This window comes from Lycorma delicatula, chromosome 2 (genome assembly GCF_047948215.1).
Source record: "Lycorma delicatula isolate Av1 chromosome 2, ASM4794821v1, whole genome shotgun sequence".
Lineage (NCBI taxonomy): Eukaryota > Metazoa > Arthropoda > Insecta > Hemiptera > Fulgoridae > Lycorma > Lycorma delicatula.
In genome coordinates, this window is record NC_134456.1 from 87,164,475 (window position 1) to 87,184,503 (window position 20,029).

At 30.4% G+C, this 20,029-nt stretch overlaps 1 protein-coding gene across 2 annotated transcripts; it reads left to right on the forward strand.

Annotated features, from left to right (window-relative positions):
* The first annotated feature begins 3,554 nt into the window (after positions 1-3,554).
* On the forward strand, positions 3,555-18,647 carry LOC142318983 (uncharacterized). 2 transcript variants are annotated; one of them, XM_075355727.1, is made up of 3 exons: positions 3,555-3,740; positions 8,219-8,308; positions 16,102-18,647. In XM_075355727.1, exon 3 carries the CDS (start codon positions 16,259-16,261, stop codon positions 17,537-17,539), a length of 1,281 nt encoding a protein of 426 aa, XP_075211842.1. In that variant the 5' UTR covers positions 3,555-3,740; positions 8,219-8,308; positions 16,102-16,258; the 3' UTR covers positions 17,540-18,647. The 2 variants fall into 2 exon arrangements, with proteins under 2 accessions (XP_075211842.1, XP_075211841.1); XM_075355726.1 differs by lacking the exon at positions 8,219-8,308.
* The last annotated feature ends 1,382 nt before the right edge of the window (positions 18,648-20,029 follow it).

Genomic DNA, 20,029 nt, shown 5'->3' on the forward strand with positions numbered 1-20,029 from the left:
TAGAATGCATAACTGATCAGAAAAGAAGTTGCTATCATTATAGTGCTTAGAAACGCAGAGAAAGGAATCAAAAGATGCCAAAATCTCATTTTCAATAAAATTCAGAGTTAGCATGTTTCGACTGCCAACCAATGATATATTTATAAGTAATTTCCCTGAAGGCTGATTGCAAAAAATACACAAACAAATGGCCAGCACATAACCTTGTAGGCTGTATTAAGCAACATGCTACCACCTCCAACAGCAAAATGACCTGCAATCTTACCTGAAGTGAGATGAAGAGAGGGTCTTTGAGTGGATGTATTGGTTTACAGAATAACTGGTTGTTGAACTGCATACAATGAATGATGTATTAGAACTGAGTGTCTGTTACTTTGCAGAATGCAAAGATAAAGTCAAAATATTCTGACAACAGACTGAGGTTTGGACTTTTAAAGGGCATAATTATCCATATCATTCAGAGCTCGCAGGAAGAATGCGTTTTCAAATTCAGGATAAACTTTGTTCAGTAGAAGTTGTCTAGTGTTTTAAGCTGACTAATGATATAGCCTCCACAGGCCAAATCTAGGATCTCATGCTGCAAAAAGTGTAGCCTCAGGTTAAGTCTAATGCTGTGACTGTTCATTACTAAAGTGCTTCATTTGGTGAGTTGATTGTTGATGAATCGACCAGGTAAAATTGGCTGGACCCAAAGATTATGTTACAGGTTAGGTCTGCCCTGATAAAAATCTGTTGCTTTCAGTATTGAGGATTACTTGAGCTGGTGAGAACTGGTTTTGGTGTTTTGCTGTTTTCTGGACTTCAAGTGAAAACTGGAAATGTTGGTGGGTGAACAGAACTGTCATGTTTTGCAGTCCAAGGTGATAAATACAGGCAGGATGCATCACTTACTCTGAAGTCTACCAAGATGACAGTTGATGTATGCATTTGTTAGGTATGGTATTGGTCTTCTTTAACAAGAAGATGTGTGCAATAAAATGATCTCAGGGATGAAATAGTTTTGCTAAATATAATTTATGAAATAATTTGGTAAATTAGCTTCTTTAAACATTGGTAGTCTTGCTTTAAAGTAGGCATTTTAACTGAAAAGTACTAGATGTTTTTATCTCAGCTTTTAGAAAAATACGAGTGAAATTACTATTTTATGTTGAATTCTGCTTTTTCCCTGCAGTTTAATTCAACATATTTATTTTAAATATTTTTTGTCATGGTTTTTAATCCATAAAATCATATACCATGATTTTGGAAAAGTAAATGATTTACAATGATTTTTTAAATTTCAAAAGCCTCGTTAACTACCTGACTTAAAAATGTTGGACATACTTAAATAGCAGATAAATAAATTTTCATTTGTGTAAATTGATATTTCTAATCAGATTTCTGCAAATTTCATTAAAACAGATTCATGTTCAGTCACAAACAGAAAAATAATACAAATCGAGGTAATGGGTGGGATTTTTAAATTATGTGCTGAAATCAAAATAACAGAAATTGTTTGGTTTGTGTGAAATTTAAAAATAGATAAAAATAAGACCCGTTCTTAGCAATTTACAAATAAAATGTAAATTTTCTATACTGTATTATAAACAGTACTATGAAAGAAATAGTACAGTGAAGAAAATTGGCCTTATACCAGAATACACCACAGATAAGTTAAATTAAACAACAAAAACAAGAACAAAAATACTCACAACACAAAAATTTTCAACACTATAACGGGCACAATGATTGGAACATATGAAAAAGTTCTAGGAGGACCGCAAGGCCCAAACAGTTCCATCAAAGAAACTTTGATAATGGACTAACTGCAGTGATCCTGTGCAGTAATAAGCGTAATCCTAAAAGGTAAAAAATAAACAGTACATATCACTTTGATATGAATACTAGATCATGGATACCGGTGTTCTTTGGTAGTTGGGTTTCAATTAACCACACATCTCAGGAATGGTCGACCTGAGACTGTACAAGACTACATCATTTACACTCATACATATCATCCTCTGAATGGTAATTACCAGAGGCTAAACAGGAAATAGAAAGTACATAACACTATACAAAATACTTGTATATCACTCATATTGTAAAATGTGTAGTACTACAAATTTGTTTTAAATTTCTGTTATCTACAGAACAAATTAGCTCATTTTGATAAGTGAGAAATAAAAAAGAAAGAAATATGACATAAATTTCATTTTCAAGAATTTAACAAAACAAAACTTAGTGAGCAGCTCTAAATCTCTACATAATACAAAAATTAAGTAAATCACAATGCTCTTCAATATTTTGTTAATAGTAAATATAAATTTATAAAATAGAAACATTATAATTTTCTATTAAATCTGATTAATACAAAGAAATAAAATTCAGTCTATTTTCCAAATTCTATTTTTTGGAACTAAATCATACGTCTTAAACTAAAAATTTAGTTAGAGACACAGTAGTACTAAATGAAACATTTTGCTCAAAAATACAACACGGTCCTGGTTTAAACTCTACTACTCATCTATTAATGGAATTCAATCAAATTTATGCCTTAACTACGCCATTTTATAAAAGTAACTGTTCTTAAGTAAATCAAAAAAGAAAATAATGAAGTTAAAAAATGAACAGAGATCTTTACTACTATCATCAAGCAAAGTAAGTATAGTTCTAGTTGTGACTAATATGGTACTCTTTAAAAATACACTAAAAGATAATTAAAGTTTTTTTCTTTGCAAAAAGTTTACAATAGAGAATTAATTATTAATTTGCATAAAGCAAATGGAAAGCAGTGTTGGATTAGCATATGGAAGGCTGTTGGTCACATGTGTTTTATAGTTTTTCCTTGGTGGCCAATAACAACCTTGGTGTTCTGCAGACAGTTCACATAAATAGATATTTATTTCTGAGGACATGGAGTTGTATTCAATGAAAATGTGATGCAATTGTTCTACATCCTCTAATGTGAGGATTTGTTTTAACTGTAAATTAAACATAATTTTTTTTCCACTGTCCACGTTTTAAAGTTATTATACTTATACTGGCTAAATATTTGTAAAAATAAGTGGTGTGTAATCAATCATCTAGTCCGTAGTAAAAGACTCAATTACTAGTTTTAACCTTCTCATGGGACAAACCAGGTGAAATGCTATTTCTCAGAAAATTCATGTGTAATATATTCAGTTAAGTTACACCTACGATTTCAGACAGTTAAATACTTTTTGTGTAATAATGATGAATTAAATCATCACAGAAGCATTTGTAAACGTTTGTACGTGTATGTACAATTTGAATGCGTATGAAAAATGCCTGACCGGGATTCGAACCCGGATAAGAGACCGATACCCTACCACTACACCACGTAGTTTTGTAAAAGTTATGATCATTTGAAAACACCATTAAGATAAAAAATTATTGTAATCACAAATTTGCATCGGTAAGGTGAAGTTCAAAGAGCAACTTAACCGTGAATATGCTATCAAGAACGAAGACTATCGCTGTGGCCGCTTGGGGTTGGTTCCATTCTATATTGACCTAGTCAGTTATATTGGTGTGACGTCATGATGAATCACTACGCCTTGCCGCTTGTATTGCGCGTTACTTATCAGAATTAGGTTAGAGTAGGCCGTTTAAAGTGATTGTTAGAAGGCTAATGGAATTGTAAGTTAATGCGCTGTTTAAACAAAAAGTGTAAGTGGTAAGCCATTAATAACCACGTTACATGAGTTCCATTGAAAAAAATTATTGTCGAGTATTTCTGGGTAAGATTCAAATATGCATAACTTATTCTTCCGTACTGCCGTAACACTTGTAAATTTATTAACATTGAACTTGAAGTTAACGTGCTGCATAACGTCACCTATTTAAAAACTTAGTTTAAATTATTTTAATTATACCTAACTTAAGAATTTAAGCATTAGTGGTAATGTAATATAACAGGTATTAACAATTGTATTAATTTTTTGATTGCATTTTTAATTAACTACGTAATAATAGTTAATATTAAAATTAAATTACTATGATATATTTACTTCTCTGGAATCAGCTCTAGAGCTATGCTGCAAGAAGGAAAGTATGTTAATCAGTCCTAAATGGAATATTGGGTATATTTGCATTTCGCAACATTTAATGACCCCAGGGACTCCCAAAACAAAAATACGTGTGTGGCTTGTGTTGAACGCTTACTGAATAAGTTGCTGACCCACCGGGTTGGTCTAGTGGTTAACGCGTCTTCCCAAATCAGCTGATTTGGAAAGTCGAGAGTTACAGCGTTCAGGTACTAGTAAAGCCAGTTATTTTTACACGGATTTGAATACTAGATCATGGATACCGGTGTTCCTTTGGTGGTTGGGTTTCAATTAACCACACATCTCAGGAATGGTCGAATTGAGAATGTACAAGACTACAACACTTCATTTACACTCATACATATCATCCTCTGAAGAATTATCTAAACGGTAGTTACCGGTGGCTAAACAGGAAAAAAAAGAGAGAATAAGTTGCCGAATTAACAGATTTTGATGGAATCTTGTACAGTGACTGGTGTATAAAGGACAATCAGTTGGTAAAGTTTTGGAGTTATTATTTCCTGATGGTGGGGTAGGTAGTTAATTAGGGGGTAATTTCTCAAAATTTTGCAAACATAATCCCACTTTATGTTAAACTGTGTATCCATATCGAACCAATTTTTTTAAAAATATTCTACCAAAAATCGAAAAAAGCGTTCTTTTTATCCTCCTACATGTGGTAGTTGTGTTGCAAGTAACAAAAAATAAGTTTGGGGGTATAGTGGTATCCAATCAAAGTTTAGAAATATAGATTTTTTTAAATTTTTTGGACTATTTTCATGTTACATTTTTTTTTACTTATAAGATTAAATATAACTAATGCCAGGAAAGTATTACAACTTTATTGTCAGCTTTTTTTTTTTTTTGAAGAAAACCACATTTGATGAGATTGAATGCAACTGCTGCTTGAAGCAGTACTTGTTACCATATATAAAAATATTCTCAACGTGTTTTTTTTGTTTGCCCGTAATAGGCTTCTGTGTGTTTTTGGCGACACTGCTGAATGGCAGCACTGCAGAATGTTTATTACTTATAATGCTTATGCAATCTGTTTGTAGGGTTTCATTTTTTTACCATTAATGTTATGTATCTAGGACACCCTTATATGAAATGTTGAGTATTGTTCAACCAAATGTAACTTTAATAATTAAACACTACATCTTTAAATATTTAAGATACAAAAACAGCAATTTCATTGTTTTAGAAAACCATCTAAATACCTATATAATGAGATTTTGTTAGAAAATAATTTCTTGGTTATTTGTCGTATTTATGTTACATAAATAGTATTTTTATATTCAAGAATTAAAACAAAGCAAGGTTTGTGACAATTGTAAGTAACCATTGAGGTAAAAATCACTGAACAATTATATGAGAAACGTATTCAGTGTATTGCAAATAAAATTTATAATGGATTAGTGGTGTATGATGCATATGCAAGGTTTAATTATTTCAAAAGAGGCAGAAAAAAATGTGAACTATAAGATCTGGAGATTAATGAATTGCTCCAAAATCAAGATCATGTTGGTTGTCTTCATATTCCTGCTGCTCATCAAGAATTTAACCTACAATATCTACAGACAAAAGGGATTTTATTTAACACTAACACAGAGTTTGAGAGAGGGAATGAGAAAGAAGCAATCGGAGACATTGGACAGCAATTCACTGATACTTCACCTGCTTGTGTGTTGCCTAGCAATGAACCTTTGGCAAAATGTTCCATAGGTGCTGTTCCTTAACCTCTAAAAAATTGGGCCTGTTGACTTTTCTCCCTTTTACAAAACTAAAATCAATACTGATGGATATTGATTGTTTTTAAGTAAGGTAAAGAAAATTTGCCATGGGATGTTTACCTTATTACACACAGATTACCAGGAAACTTACCACCAGAGGAAAAATACTGCTAAATATTTTTACATTGGCAGTAAGTTTTTTTTTCTTTTGAAGGAGTAAATCAGACCAATGTATAATTTTTCAAGTAATGTTTTTTAAATAAAATTTAGTTTTTTTATGGCTACCCTTTTGTAAGGAAAAGCTAAATGGATTAAAAATGTACAGAATAGTTTAGTAAAAAACAACACCAGTAGATCTATAATATATGAAGGTAAACAAAATATAAATAAATATAAAAACATAAATAAAAACCACTCAAAAATTATTTTGACTTCTGAGTATTTCTTATTTAAAAATATAATTAAAATGGCCTATTTTTAATTATTTTATAAAATCTCAGAAGTAATTGATTTTGTAAAAGTTTTATTAATAAATCATACTGGGCACCTCAGTGAATCAGGCAGTCAAAAGAATTATCATTTATTTAACTTTTAAACATAGAAAAAACTTAATACATAAAAACATCTCTACACCTTATTCCATTAGACTGCCTCCAAAACTGAGGAAAGTTTTATTATTTATTTTCTTGAGGTGGTGATTTCATTTTTTTCATAGAGTAATAATTTTAAGTATTTTTCAATTAAGATTTTTCTTTCAAAAAGAGATTTCTTGATTAGTTATTATTAAAAGGTATTATTTATTTTAGAATTCCCATATTACACATTGTAAAAAATTAAGCTGTTGAAAATGAGGACTGCAGAAAAACAGAAATTGTCCTTTACTTAATCAGAATTATATTTGTATTTGATGTCTTAGCCATGGAGGATATGCAGAAAAACCTGAGCCTTCTGAAGAAGAATTGATATTCCAAAAGTTTTTTTTACATTGAATAATTGAAAACTCATATATCTGATTTGAAACTTTACTTCAAGTATATTTGGAGAAGTAGAAGTTATGGGGTAAAACATAAAAAGATATCAGATTTTGGTGCAGTCATAGAAATATGCCCAAATAATGGATGTAAAAAAAAGTTGAAATAGAACATATTATAAAAAGAATGCAGTTCAATAATGTAGTTTGTGCTATATTGTACAGAAACGAAAATGAAATCATAATCAAACAGGACCTTGAAGAAAAATTGCGCATAAGTATATTCATTCTTCATTGTTATTCATCGAATAAGAGTACTATTGGTGATTCTGATCAATTGTTTCCCCAACCTTAATTTTTCCCATATTGCAATATGTAATGTTAGATGTGAACATGAAGAGAAAAAATTTGCCAGAACATTCATAGATAATGTGAATGAGCAGTTGAAAATAATGAAACAGGCAATGTCCATGTTCGGTTATGAGATAACGAGAGACGCTGTAATCAGTCTGTGTATTCATGTTCGGATGTGAATCCTTTTGTTGTGCTGGTTGTGAGTACGGTATTACTAGTTTCATTATTTTGTCTGAAGGCCAGAAATTTGAAAAGTTTTTGTTCGATCACAATGTGTTGCCGTGTTCTAAAACTTGTCCAGTTTGTGGGCACTCAATGACTGGACAAAAATAAATGTGGCTTTCGATGTTACAATTGGGTAGGAAAACCGACAGAAACAGGAAGAAGATAAAAGTTAAGTCTTAAGTCTGATAGATTATGTTAGGTTACATTCTCAGGAATGATGATGTGTATGAATGTAAATGAAGTGTAGTCTTGTACACACTTATCAGGAAATAAACATTTTCCTGAGATATTAACCACATATCTCAGGAATGGTTGAACTGAGAATGTACAAGACTACACCTCATTTACACTCATACATATCATCCTCTAAAGTAATATCTGAACGGTAATTCCCGGAGGCTAAACAGGAAAAAGAAAGAAAAAAAAGGTGACAATACTAGGTCAGACATTGCATATTTTCTGTAATTCATATACATCATCCTCTGAAGTAATACCTTAAGGTGGTTCCAAAGGTTAAACTGAAAAAGAAAGAAGGATTAGGTTAGGTTTGTATCACTACAGAATCTGATTAATTGCTCAGAATTAACAGAGGATTTTTAGTAGAATAGATTTAGGAGGTAATTCTGAACAATTGCCCTTTTCGTTATCTTCAACTGCCCATTCATGTTATCTATGAATGTTCCGGCAAATTCTTTTCATGCTGACCTCTAATATAACATATTGCAATATGGAAAAAATTGAGGTTGGGGGAATAATTGCTCAGAATTACCAGAGTACCCATTGCTGTAAGCTTTATCTGTTAGTTTTTCCAGTGTTGTTGCAGTAACAATTACTGAACCTAATCTGGTGATAATTACTTAAGTTTCATTATTACATATTTATCATTACAGACTTTTCAAATCTTCACCCAAGAGAAGGAGAAGCCTGGTCAAGTGACTGGCTGGCCGCCACATGAGATTCCCATAAGAGAAGATAACATGGTTAGGAAAAAATTATATAGAACTGTCTTGAAACCCACTGGGCTGGTCTAGTGGTGAACACGTCTTCACAAATCAGCTGATTTTGAAGTCAAGGGTTCCAACATTCATTTTTTAGTAAAGGAAGTTAACTTATACGGATTTGAATTCTAGATCGCGGATACTGGTGTTTTTTGATGGTTGGGTTTCAATTAACCACACATCTCAGTAATGGTCGACCTGAGACTGTACAAGACTATACTTCACTTACACTAACAGATATCATCCTCTGAAGTAATACCTGATGGTGATTCCCAGAGACTAAACAGGAAAAAACTGTCTTGATAACTCATGTAATGTGATTTGTTTTTCCATCTTGATAGAAAAATATCTCCTTATTTATTGGATGAGCAACAAGTTAAAGATGTGAAAAGATATTTTAACTTATGAGTAAGCTAGAACAGCTGTAGTGGAAATCACAGTTTTTTCTCCACCATCTCCAAGAACAATATGATGGTCAAATAATTCCAGAAAAGATCATTTACCCTAGTAACTTTATGATTATCAAATTTTTTTCTCATTAGTTGTGTCTTTTTTGGGAAATCATAACAGACATTTTATTAACATAACCTTGTAGTGAACATTAGCTTAATTGCCAATAAAAAGATTTTTTATCTTTTTTGTTTTTCATTAGCCAACCGGAAAACTTAACTCTCTTTTCATTATTGTCTAGTTTTTGAATTATTTTCTAATATATCTAAGTAATATATTATTTACTGTAGATTTTTATTTTTATATCTACAGTCATTGGCTTAAAGCCCAAGGGACACATAGTGATGGTATGAGAATGGCTTAGACTTTGGTCATTGCTGCTTCACTGTTGCATATACAAACGTTTTCTGTTCAACTTAAATTTTTTAATGTATTACCAGTAGCTTCAAATTTTGAATCTAATTTTTGTGAGTACAGATTTAACTGAGCATTTTCACTGCAGTGAATATCAAACTGTATTCAAAATTCAGTGATTATGAAACTGTTACAGCTTTTGTAAAAAAAAATTTCACATTGTACTCACAAAATTACATTTCAAATACTCCATGAAGCTGTTGCAACTACAGCATTGATTCTCGGACTTTTCCACCCACTGCCCACATTGAGAATTAAAAATTTTCTAGTGCCCCCAAAAATTTTAAACCTACCATCTGTTAAAAATAATAATTGCAGTTCCTGTTTTTAAGATGCGCTCTTAAAAACAACGATTGCAATTCCTTTTCTCTTTAAAGTGGAATATTTCGGTTCAGAAAAATTGTAGCGACATACAAAAAAAGAAATTAAAGCTAAAGTTTTAAGCTTTAAAACTATTTTAATACAACTTACTGAGAAAAATGTTGTTTCTCCTCATGTGCTTGATCAAAGATGAAGAAAAACTTTCAAAATTTTAAAACTTCTCACTGATTTTTTTTTGATGATTTTTGAAATCTGAGGTATATTCTCAAAAAGTAGAGTACTCAAACTTTAGTTTCTTTTTGTATTCATCTCTCTAAGCCTCTTGATTGCAGAGTTAAAGTAATTTGATGCAATAATTTTTTATCATAAAATATAGCTGTCCCTTTAATTTTTTTTTACTCAGCCATCGCCTTTCTAGATTGTGCCTGAATGCCCCCATCCAACTCCCCCCCCCCTCCAGAAGGCCTCCATTGTCCACAAGGGGCGTTATCGCCCACTTTGTTTACAAATACAGCATAGTATATACCACTACGTAGCGTAATAGCACATTCGAGAACGTCAAAGTTTAACAGCATGCATTGTGTGATTAAATATTGTTTGCAAATTCATTGTATTAGTTTATTAAATTCATATAATTTAATGAACACACACACACATTGAATGTTTTTCTGTATGAGTTAACTTCATTTTATTAAATGTATTTTTATTATTTAAATATGCAGAGTATAGAAACTTTTTAATGTTTCTATTAGCATTGTTTTTAATCATGTCTATAAATTTTTTCAATAACATTTTGAAATTACTTTAATATTTATTTCAAATATATGTATTAGTGATCACGCATTTACATATCAAAAATTATATAATGCAATTAATAAAAACACTAATTAAATTACCCTTTTTATACATCTCATTAGGTATCTAGAACTAATTTTAACTGTGTATTTAACTTTTATCTATAACTTTTAGAGATGCATGTTCAAATTTAAACTTAGATTCCATGATGAATCCAACTCGATGAGGTATTTAAGAACCATAAAAAAATTAATAAAAGAAATCTTGCATTCTACGAAGAGAGATCAATGTAAAGGTTAAACCCTAGTAGTTCAGACAGAACTACTGTCTGTTCAGTTAGAAATAAACATGTGATTGATCTGTACTGGAAGGAACATGGAGACAGCGATTTGGCATTCACATAGTGGTAACAATTCACCATTCCTGGTGAATGGTTTAATGGTTTTGTTATAATATAAAAACATTACTTAAATGATTAGACAATCCAAAATAAACTAATACTTAAATGTAAAATAAGTAGAAAATAAAACTTCACTATTATAATTGTGTTCAACAATCTAGCACTATGAATCCAAATAAGTGTTCAAGGTGTAGCATGTAGATGTCATGGTACATCCTTTATGAGTTGTCTCACAAAAATAGTACAAGATTTAAGGTGGTCATAACTTATTCTACAATCACTTTTATAATTGCTTATTTTTTTTAATTTAATGATTTTTGAAATCTGTTTGAAAGAATGATTGTTGAAATCTGATTTTTGAAAGAGTAGAATATTCAAGCTTTAGTTTTTTTTTATTTGTCTCTCTAAGCCTCTTGATTGCAGAGTTAAAGTAGTTTGAATACAATAATTTTTTATCATAAAATATAGCTGCCCCTTTAATTTTTTGTCCGAGTGTAGTAGGTATTTAATTTTAGTTTGAAGAGAGGAATCTGTTCATCCTTGTGAAATTTCTGCACTTTTCAACTGGTCATTGGTATTCCAGTTTTAACTATTTTTAAAGTAATAGATATATTGATCAGGAATGGTATTTTAAAAAATTCAAACAAAATAAATACATCAATTTTTATTTCTTGTAATGGGTGTTTCAAAAAGACTTCTTAACTTTAAAAGCATATAAGGATTTATTGAGATAACTTTTAAATTCAGTTGAGGTCTCATTTCATAGAAAAATACCAAGTTCCCAACATTCTCTATGCTTCTATATGGCTTCCATTTGTTGCGATATACATTCCACCTGAAGTCGATTTCATTCCAGACTGTAATCAGTAAGTCGATCGTAAACCTAGTGTTAATTTGAAGTCTTCACTCTACAAGATCAGCAGGCAAAGGTGGTACATAAACCCAGTCTTTAATGAAACCCCACAAGAAAACATTTAGCAGGGTCAAATCTGAGGAGCGACGTAGCTATGCGATTGGACATTCACAACCAATCCACTGACCTAGGAATCAATTATCAAGAAAATCTCAGACTTCTAGGCGGTTGTGAGGTGGTACCCCATCTTGCTGATAGTAATGACATCCATCTTGGTAAAAAACGTTTAACTGACGAATTAGAAAATCTTGAAACATATCCAAATACAAAATACTATTTACAGTTACCTCCTGGAAGAAGAATGGTCCATACAGTCTTTGTTTTCTTAAGGCACAAAAAAACGTTGACTTTTTAGATATCTTGAATGTGCTACAAAGTTTCATGAGGGTTTTCCTCATACGGTCGATATGGGTATTCACCTTGCTACTGACGTGAAACTTTGACTCATCACTAAAAATGTATAGTAATTTGTAGTGTGTTGAACTGTGATTAGTTTGTGCAGCTTCAAGTGCAATCATTTCTGTACTTCACACCAAAACATCATTTATGGAATGCCAATCTCATGAGACACAGGTCATTCTTCAGATTGCACTCAAAGCTTTCTCCAAGTTATTCCACAGCAGCTTCAGGGATGCATGGGTGTCCTGGTGATTGTGTATGTTTTAACAGAACAACCTATCCCAATGAAGGCTTGGTGTCAAGAGTAAATTGTATGCCTACCAAGAGGCTCCCTATCGTACTCTCTATGAAAATATGTTTAACTGCAGTTGCTGACTGTAAATTGTTAAACCAAAATGCACAGCAAGCATGTTCTGTACCAACAAATTTATCTATCCATTTTTAACTGTGCTGTAGCTGAATTTGTTACTAATGAACTTCTTGGGTCAAAACTTTGTGTGTTTTGCTATGAAATGAGACCTCAGCTGAATTTCTAAGTTATCTAAATAAATCTTTATATGCTTTTAAAGTTGTTAAGTTCGTTTTGAATCACATGGTATAAGATAATGTACATATAAAATAATGATAAATAACAATTATTATGTGTTTGAGAAATATGTTAATAAACAAAATATTTTGTTTTTTCAGTATGTTAAGAAAGAATTGTTAGCCAATGTATTGTCTTGTGATCAGTTGTGAACAGTCTGCCTAGTCTCTGTTGTATATTTATAATGTTCCTACTCTGTCATTAGTAATTATTGCAGTAAATCTCCTTGTGCAGTTATTTTAAGACATTTTTTTTGTTCAAAACTTATCTCTTCTTTTCTTTTATTTTTCCTGTTCAGCCTCCAGGAATTACTGTTCATGTATTGCTTCAGAGCAAGCATGTATTGCTTCATATAAGTGTAAATGAAGTGTAGGCTTGTATGTAGTCTCAGTTTGACCATTCCTGAGATGTGTGGTTAATTGAAACCCAACCACCAAAGAACACTGGTATCCAGGATTTAGTATTCAAATCTGTTTACGCCATGCGTAAAGTTTCGTTATTTCCAATGAATTCAAAGCTAGGGTTGGGTCATGTTGTTATCACAGGCTTGATATATTTATTACTATGTTTCGTTTTGGGCTTCTCTTATTTGTATCTGTTTGTTTATATTTGTTCGTTTTATTCGAGCCCTGGCGTCAACCAGACGGCAATTTCTGTCATTCTAGTGACCGCGTGTTCTCATTTCTCGCAAATTTATTGCTGCTCTCATACACTCCCTTTTGCTTCGTTCACATACTAATACTTGCACACATCTCCTGTTGCCAACACACACTCTCTTAGATCTGCCTAGGCTCGAATTCCCCTTCTTTTCGTTCGCGCCATCTTTTCGGCAGAGTTGACCAGACTTTCACAATGTAAAAACGGCTTTTACGTTTCGCTCTCTAGATTTGTGCTAATATCTTCATCACCTTCATACTCGCATACACGGTGCGGTATTCCTGTGTCTAAAATATTTTCTAGTTCTACTCGTCAGTATTTCATGATTTCACAGTTTTCTATGTTCGTCCAGCCTCGTTTCTTCGTTAAGTTATTCTTCAGGTTCTGCATTACTTCTCTGTGGAAAGTGTTTCAATTCTGTCGACGACAAATTTTCTTCTTATTACAATTTCAGCGAAGCAGAATTTCTTCAAACTCGTTGCTACACATTTCAGACACCCAGTCTTGCTCAACCTCGAAGCCACATTCTCACGCCTGTATTCCGGATACACCACGGCAGACTATGCCCAGGAATTTACTGTATGTATTCGTTTTACCTTCATTCACGAGTTCGTCTCTTACAAATATTTGTGTGCTACAGGCAAGTTCAGTTTTCCATTACTTATTACGTTAAACAGTTATGTTATCATTAAAATTTGTGGAACATTCAGTTCATCATACCTATGCCTTTCAAGTTTCAATTTCATGTTTAGTTTAACACCCATTTACTCACCGTACAGTCACAACAGGTGACTTACATAAAGTTGTGTCATCGTTTCAGCTGCAACCTATTTTACGTGCTCAATTAATTTCAATGAGATTATATTGTAATTAATTGAGCACGTAATAACTCAATATAACTCTTTTTATATTGAAACTATTGTAATTTAATTATCTAAGTTAATGACATCCGTTCATTGCTATTTGTCATATTATAGTATATGTCAGTAGTACAACTGTTTTCCAGTTACATTTTTCTATTGATATTATGTTTTTCTAAATTTACAATTAAAATTAAGGTGTTTCATGTTCTCTTGTTTGCAGACTTTGTTAAAAATGTGTATTTAAAAGTGTATATTCATGTATTTTTTCATTTAACATCATTGTTCAGATGCTGATTTTAGTTGATATTCTTATGTATCATCAAATTATGTTATTTTCATAATTTTCTTTTTAGTTTTAAGGTTATGATTTTTAACATAAGTTCATTTGTTCTTTCTCATTAAAGTCCAATTTCTTTTGGCAAATACAAGCTGTGTTTTTTGTTAACTTTACCCAACAAAATCTGTATAATAGTAATTGCCTTTACTAGGACTTGAATGCTGGAACTTTTGTCTTCTAAATCAGCTGATTAGGGAAGACGCGTTCACTGTTAGACCAACCTGGTGGGTTTTCAAGAACTTATCCCAAATAAATTAATGGGTACTTTAAACTACTGTACCTATTTTCTTATTTAGCTTAACATGAATATGCTTTTTTCTTTTTAATTTAAACAATCATTCATGACCGAATCAGCTATTTGTAAAGCAGCCAATAACTTCAGAATTGTTGAATGAAAAACAATACATTGGATGAAGCTAGTAGTATATGAAGGTAAAGGCAGATTTTCTGCACTTCCATAAAAATGTTTTATTAGATAAGGAATTAGTCAAAAAAGGATACTTTTCTTCAGTTTTTTGGTAGTCAGTTTTGAGTATTGTGTTGGTGAATTAAAGGATATAGGGATAAAATAAGACCGCACTTGAGTTTTAATCATAGTTATGAAAAAACTATTAAGCTTTAAGTTTATAAACTGTATAGCACAGTGGAGTGGTTTCATTATTCAGTCCAGAACATAGATGGAAAAGGAAAAAATAGCCCAGCTGGCAGTCTAGAAAATAAAAAAATGGAGTGTAGCAAGCCTACCTTTCTGTGTATACCAGAACATTAATGTATGATTTACAAACTCTAAAATTTTAGGAGAATAAATCATAGCTTACCTTTATGTGTTAAGCTAAAATCCACATTACTTCATATGCAAGATATTACATTATTATACTTAATATGTTTCTGAACGGTGGTTATACACTTGCATAGCCACTATTTTTTTTTTTTTTTTTTTAAACCGTTTTCATTTTTATTCATTTCCTGTAAATTGCATTTTTCTGAACTATAAGTGTACTCATTGTTGTTTAGCTTAAAAAACACAATTCTACCTGCTGTTTTATTTGCATTTCATGCAGGGTTAGGTCCTTTAAGTGAAAAAGCTGTTTTGTTTGAGAGAGCATTTATTTATTCTTGCATAATCTTATATACCGTGGCGTCTTAGTATCTAGTTTCATTCTGCCTTGTATAAAGTCTGTGTTAGACCTTCTACACAAATTCAGAATGAAAACAGTGTGAACTAATTGCCTCAAGTCCTGCCTGACTTTGTGTAGGTGAAAATTTGTTTGCAGCTGCAATCTATTTTATTACACTATAAAATGATTTAACAATCTGAAAAACCATAATAGTTAGTGTTAATGATAAAAAAATAAGGAATGATTGCAGAAATTTTCTTTCCTTAAATAATATTTATGATTTTAAGGGTATAATTTGATATTAACATTTTTTTTATGTGTAGTTTTCAGAACAAGCTAAACTTAGCCATTAAGTTGTATCATTCATATTATGATGTAAGTTTCCAGATAAATTATTTCAAATTATGTACAATTTCATTAGGTATTAATTGGTATAAGATATTTAAAGTGCTGTAATTATTAGAATAGACTTTGATTGTTCATTTATAATTTCTGTTTATATTGTTATATTTTTTTTTACAGATTGTGATGATAATTTGCCAATACTGTGTTTGACTGGAAACTATAGTTTATTTTTTATAGTTATAATTTTTATTAGATTTATTTCTCTCATTTATTTTAAATTTACTTAGTAAAAATTTTTAATTATTATTTTATTGTCTTTTACACCTTTGTAATCATGTTTACATTGTGTATACCAGTTACTGGGGTACCTTGTTTGTCTGGAGCATTAGTTTGTTTTGTATGTCTAAAATATAATTCATCACTACAGAAGTGTTCTGGTTGCAAATTGTTATTTTATTGTAGTAAAGAACATCAAAAGTTACACTGGCCAAAACATAAAGAGTTATGTAGAGCTGTTAAGTTAATAATTGAGAAAAAAGATGGTAATCATTTATTTAATGAAGTTCCAGCAGATGTTGGTATTTATAATTATAAACAAGTAATGGTAAATTTGTGCGAAGTAATTTTGAAAAGAAGAACCACTCAGTCGGAATGTTTTTTATTTTATAAACCATTTATTTGTCAAGTTTGTCATATTTATAAGCATAACAGTATGATCATTTGTTCTAATTGTAACACAGTTTGTTATTGTTCTGAAGCGCATAAGGAAAGCGATAGATCCGTTCATTCTCTGATATGTGATCGTTTTAAATTGTGTTTGGATTATGAACGTGATTGTTCTGAAGGCTTTATTATAAATGCTGTTTTACCTAGTATTAAAAGACTCCCATCCAGTATGCAGTCATTTATTGATTGTACAAAGGTGGTTACTATTCCTTCTGGAAGGGAAAAGCATGTTGGCTGGTATTTAAGCAATATACTTTCTGTGCCTTTGACTATCATTTACGTGATTGAAAAATGTATTGATCAGAACAAAAAGATGAAAGAAAAACTTATACTACACATTGTTGGCAGTGGTCCTTTTGAAGGAAGTGCATGGATGAGTTGGGAATATATTTTTCATTACTTTAAAACTCTAAAATCATTAAAGTTGGTTTTTATATGTCCTGATCGTTTTCCTCAAGATTTCTCCTTTTTAACTCCAACATTAGGATGTAATGATTGCAAAAGAACAAAAAATATTGATTTTAGTTTTGAAAATTTGACATATCGTGATTATGTTTCTAAAAACAGAGATACACCTGACTTCATCTTTGCTTTTCATTGTGGATTTTATGAATACAAATGCGTATTACAAAATGATACTTGGAAAGATTCAGTGCCATCATTATGTAGTTTTACTGGTGCTTATTTTACATTTACTTCATATGGAGAAGAGGAAGCAAAACAGGACTTGGAAGTTTTTAGGGGATACGTTGAAAAAAATCAAAATTTAGAATTTGTGGTAGAGTGTAAAAAAAATCAATTTGGATCTTTATTACCTTCACATGATTGGTTAAATGAGAAGTATTTTGAAAGTTATAGCAACAATTTTATAACTATTATAAAATCATGATCATAATGAATTTTTTATTATATTTTTTGTGATGTATTAAGAGAAAAATAATTTACTGCATATTATCTTTTGTATTCTATAATATTATTTCATTTTAAATACAATGTCACTGTTTACACAGAAATACAGTGAGTGAGATATTCATGTGTAAATTTGATGTCACAAATCATATGATTTTATTTATATATGTTTATAAAACAGGCAATTATTTGCAAACGCATTATATTTACAATATGTATCACAAAACAAAAATCAGTCTGAAATCATTTCTTTCAAAGACTGATTTTTACTTATAGAAGTTTTTTTTACTAGTTCAAAGACTGATCCTTCAATCTGCTTAATGAAAAAATTGGGTTTTTATACTGTATTAAATCTTATTCTTTACTACATTATTTTTAAAAGTCTGATTTATTTGTAGTAAAACTTTAGGCATTGCAGAGGAAAATTTATAAATAATATGTTGGTTTTTCTGGTAATGGAATCTATGTTCCATAACTTAGTTCAGAGATTCTTAAAAAATTTGTGTTTTAGAAATTTTAAGAACAGTTTCATATATCTTTTTTCCCCGAAAAGAAAGTATAGTCACCATTTTCAACAAAAAAATTATGCTACTTCAGCTTGAGAGTTAAAATAATTTCTGTTGAAATTTTAACTGCTGTCTGTATATTGTATATAGATTTTGTGTATTACTGTGATATTGTTTTTTCCAGCTTAATGTGAATCTTTGTTATCAAATAAAGAACGTACTATTAAATAATTTTATGTTAACAGATTTTTAATTTTTACTTTAGCTGAGTATACTTTTAATGTGGTTTTAATATTTGAAAATGTTTATTTTGCTTAAATGTAATCCATTGTGCTAAATTTTTTCTGATTATATTATTGTATTTGTGTTGAAGAGTTTTTGTAAACCTTTTTTTCAGAAAATCTCTATATTATATTAATTTTGTATAAGTATTATATTTCTGTTACCATTATATTTTTATTGTAATTATAAAAAAGTTGGTAAAATATTTAATATTTGAAAAAGTGTAATTTGTATCTTAAAAAATATTTTTTTATGTCTCTTTTATATTATTTTTTTGCTGATTAAAGTATTTCATTTGTATTGCAGTGTTTTAAAAATTTATTCTCTAAAATAATAATATATTTACCACTTGCTTTTTAAATATATGAAAATATATTTAGATGATTCAGATGATTGTTTCAGGATTATTATCACTGCCCTTGTTCAGTTGTATTGCACTGGATGCTCATTTTATATAGTTAAAAAAATATATAATTTTTGGTTAAACAGTATATTTAAACTGTGTTGTATTTGCTAATTAGTTTGTTTTTGTCGATTTTTAGCGTATTAAGTTATGTACACAAATCTGTGCAATATGTGATTTAATGTCCTTTTCATAAATGTGCATATTGTATTTGATGTATATCTTATTATGTGAGATGATTTATAAAGTTTTATTCTAATTCTTTGTGCAGTACTTGTATGTGTTATTTATATCTGTGGTTGAATGTGTGTCTAGTTTGTCTAATGCAGTCATTGCAGTTTAATTTTATAAAGCTGTGGGTTGCTATTTTAATTGGTGTTTGCTTTGTTATTACATTTTGTGATCTAGTGTGTGTATTCAGTATTGAAAACATCACAGTAGCTTCATTTTAGAAACTTCTGTATAAATATAGTGTTATGTACTGTTAATTAAATATCCTTATGCTTATTGTAGAAGTTTTAGCACTATGCATGGTTAGTCTTGTTCAAATAACAAGTCAACATTTTACTTTCCCTGTTTTCCATTGAACAAATTTTTAATTTCTGAGCACTAGTGTTGTGTGTTATGATCTTTTCATAGAATACATAGTTTTTCATCTTGAAATCTGTTTCAAAATACCAACTTTCTGAAAATGCAATAGAATTGCTTATGAATGGAATACATACGTGCATAAATACTGCATTTCACAAATGAGAGTTGCTTGAACTATGTTGTTATGTTGATAGATTGAAATAACCTTTTCTGTGATAAAGGTTTTATTCCATATTTCAGTTATATTTTGTTGAGTGAGATCAAGCATTTTCAGAATATTGCACCTTCTTAGTTTAATTCTTAAACAGTTAACATTTAAGTAAAATCTTTAGTCAAGATATTTCTTACACCCATAATTTCATAACTGTTCCTAATGAAAATAAGCTGTACATGAAAACAACAAAAAAAAGGCATTTTGGTAAGTTATGGTATGTGTCATGAACAGCCATAACATCTGATTGATTGGGGCAGAACAAAAGCATAAAGAATTTTTTTATTCCATTGACTAATAACTTTTATTAGACAATATAATTTTTTAATTGATTTTTTAATTTTTTGGTCTATGTTAGCCAGCATCTAAAGAATATACTCAGGGATTGTTAACAACATACACACCACTTCCTGAAAACCAAATTGCAATTCACCTTTCTTAAAAACTGTATAAACAATGATAACTTGAGTACATCTG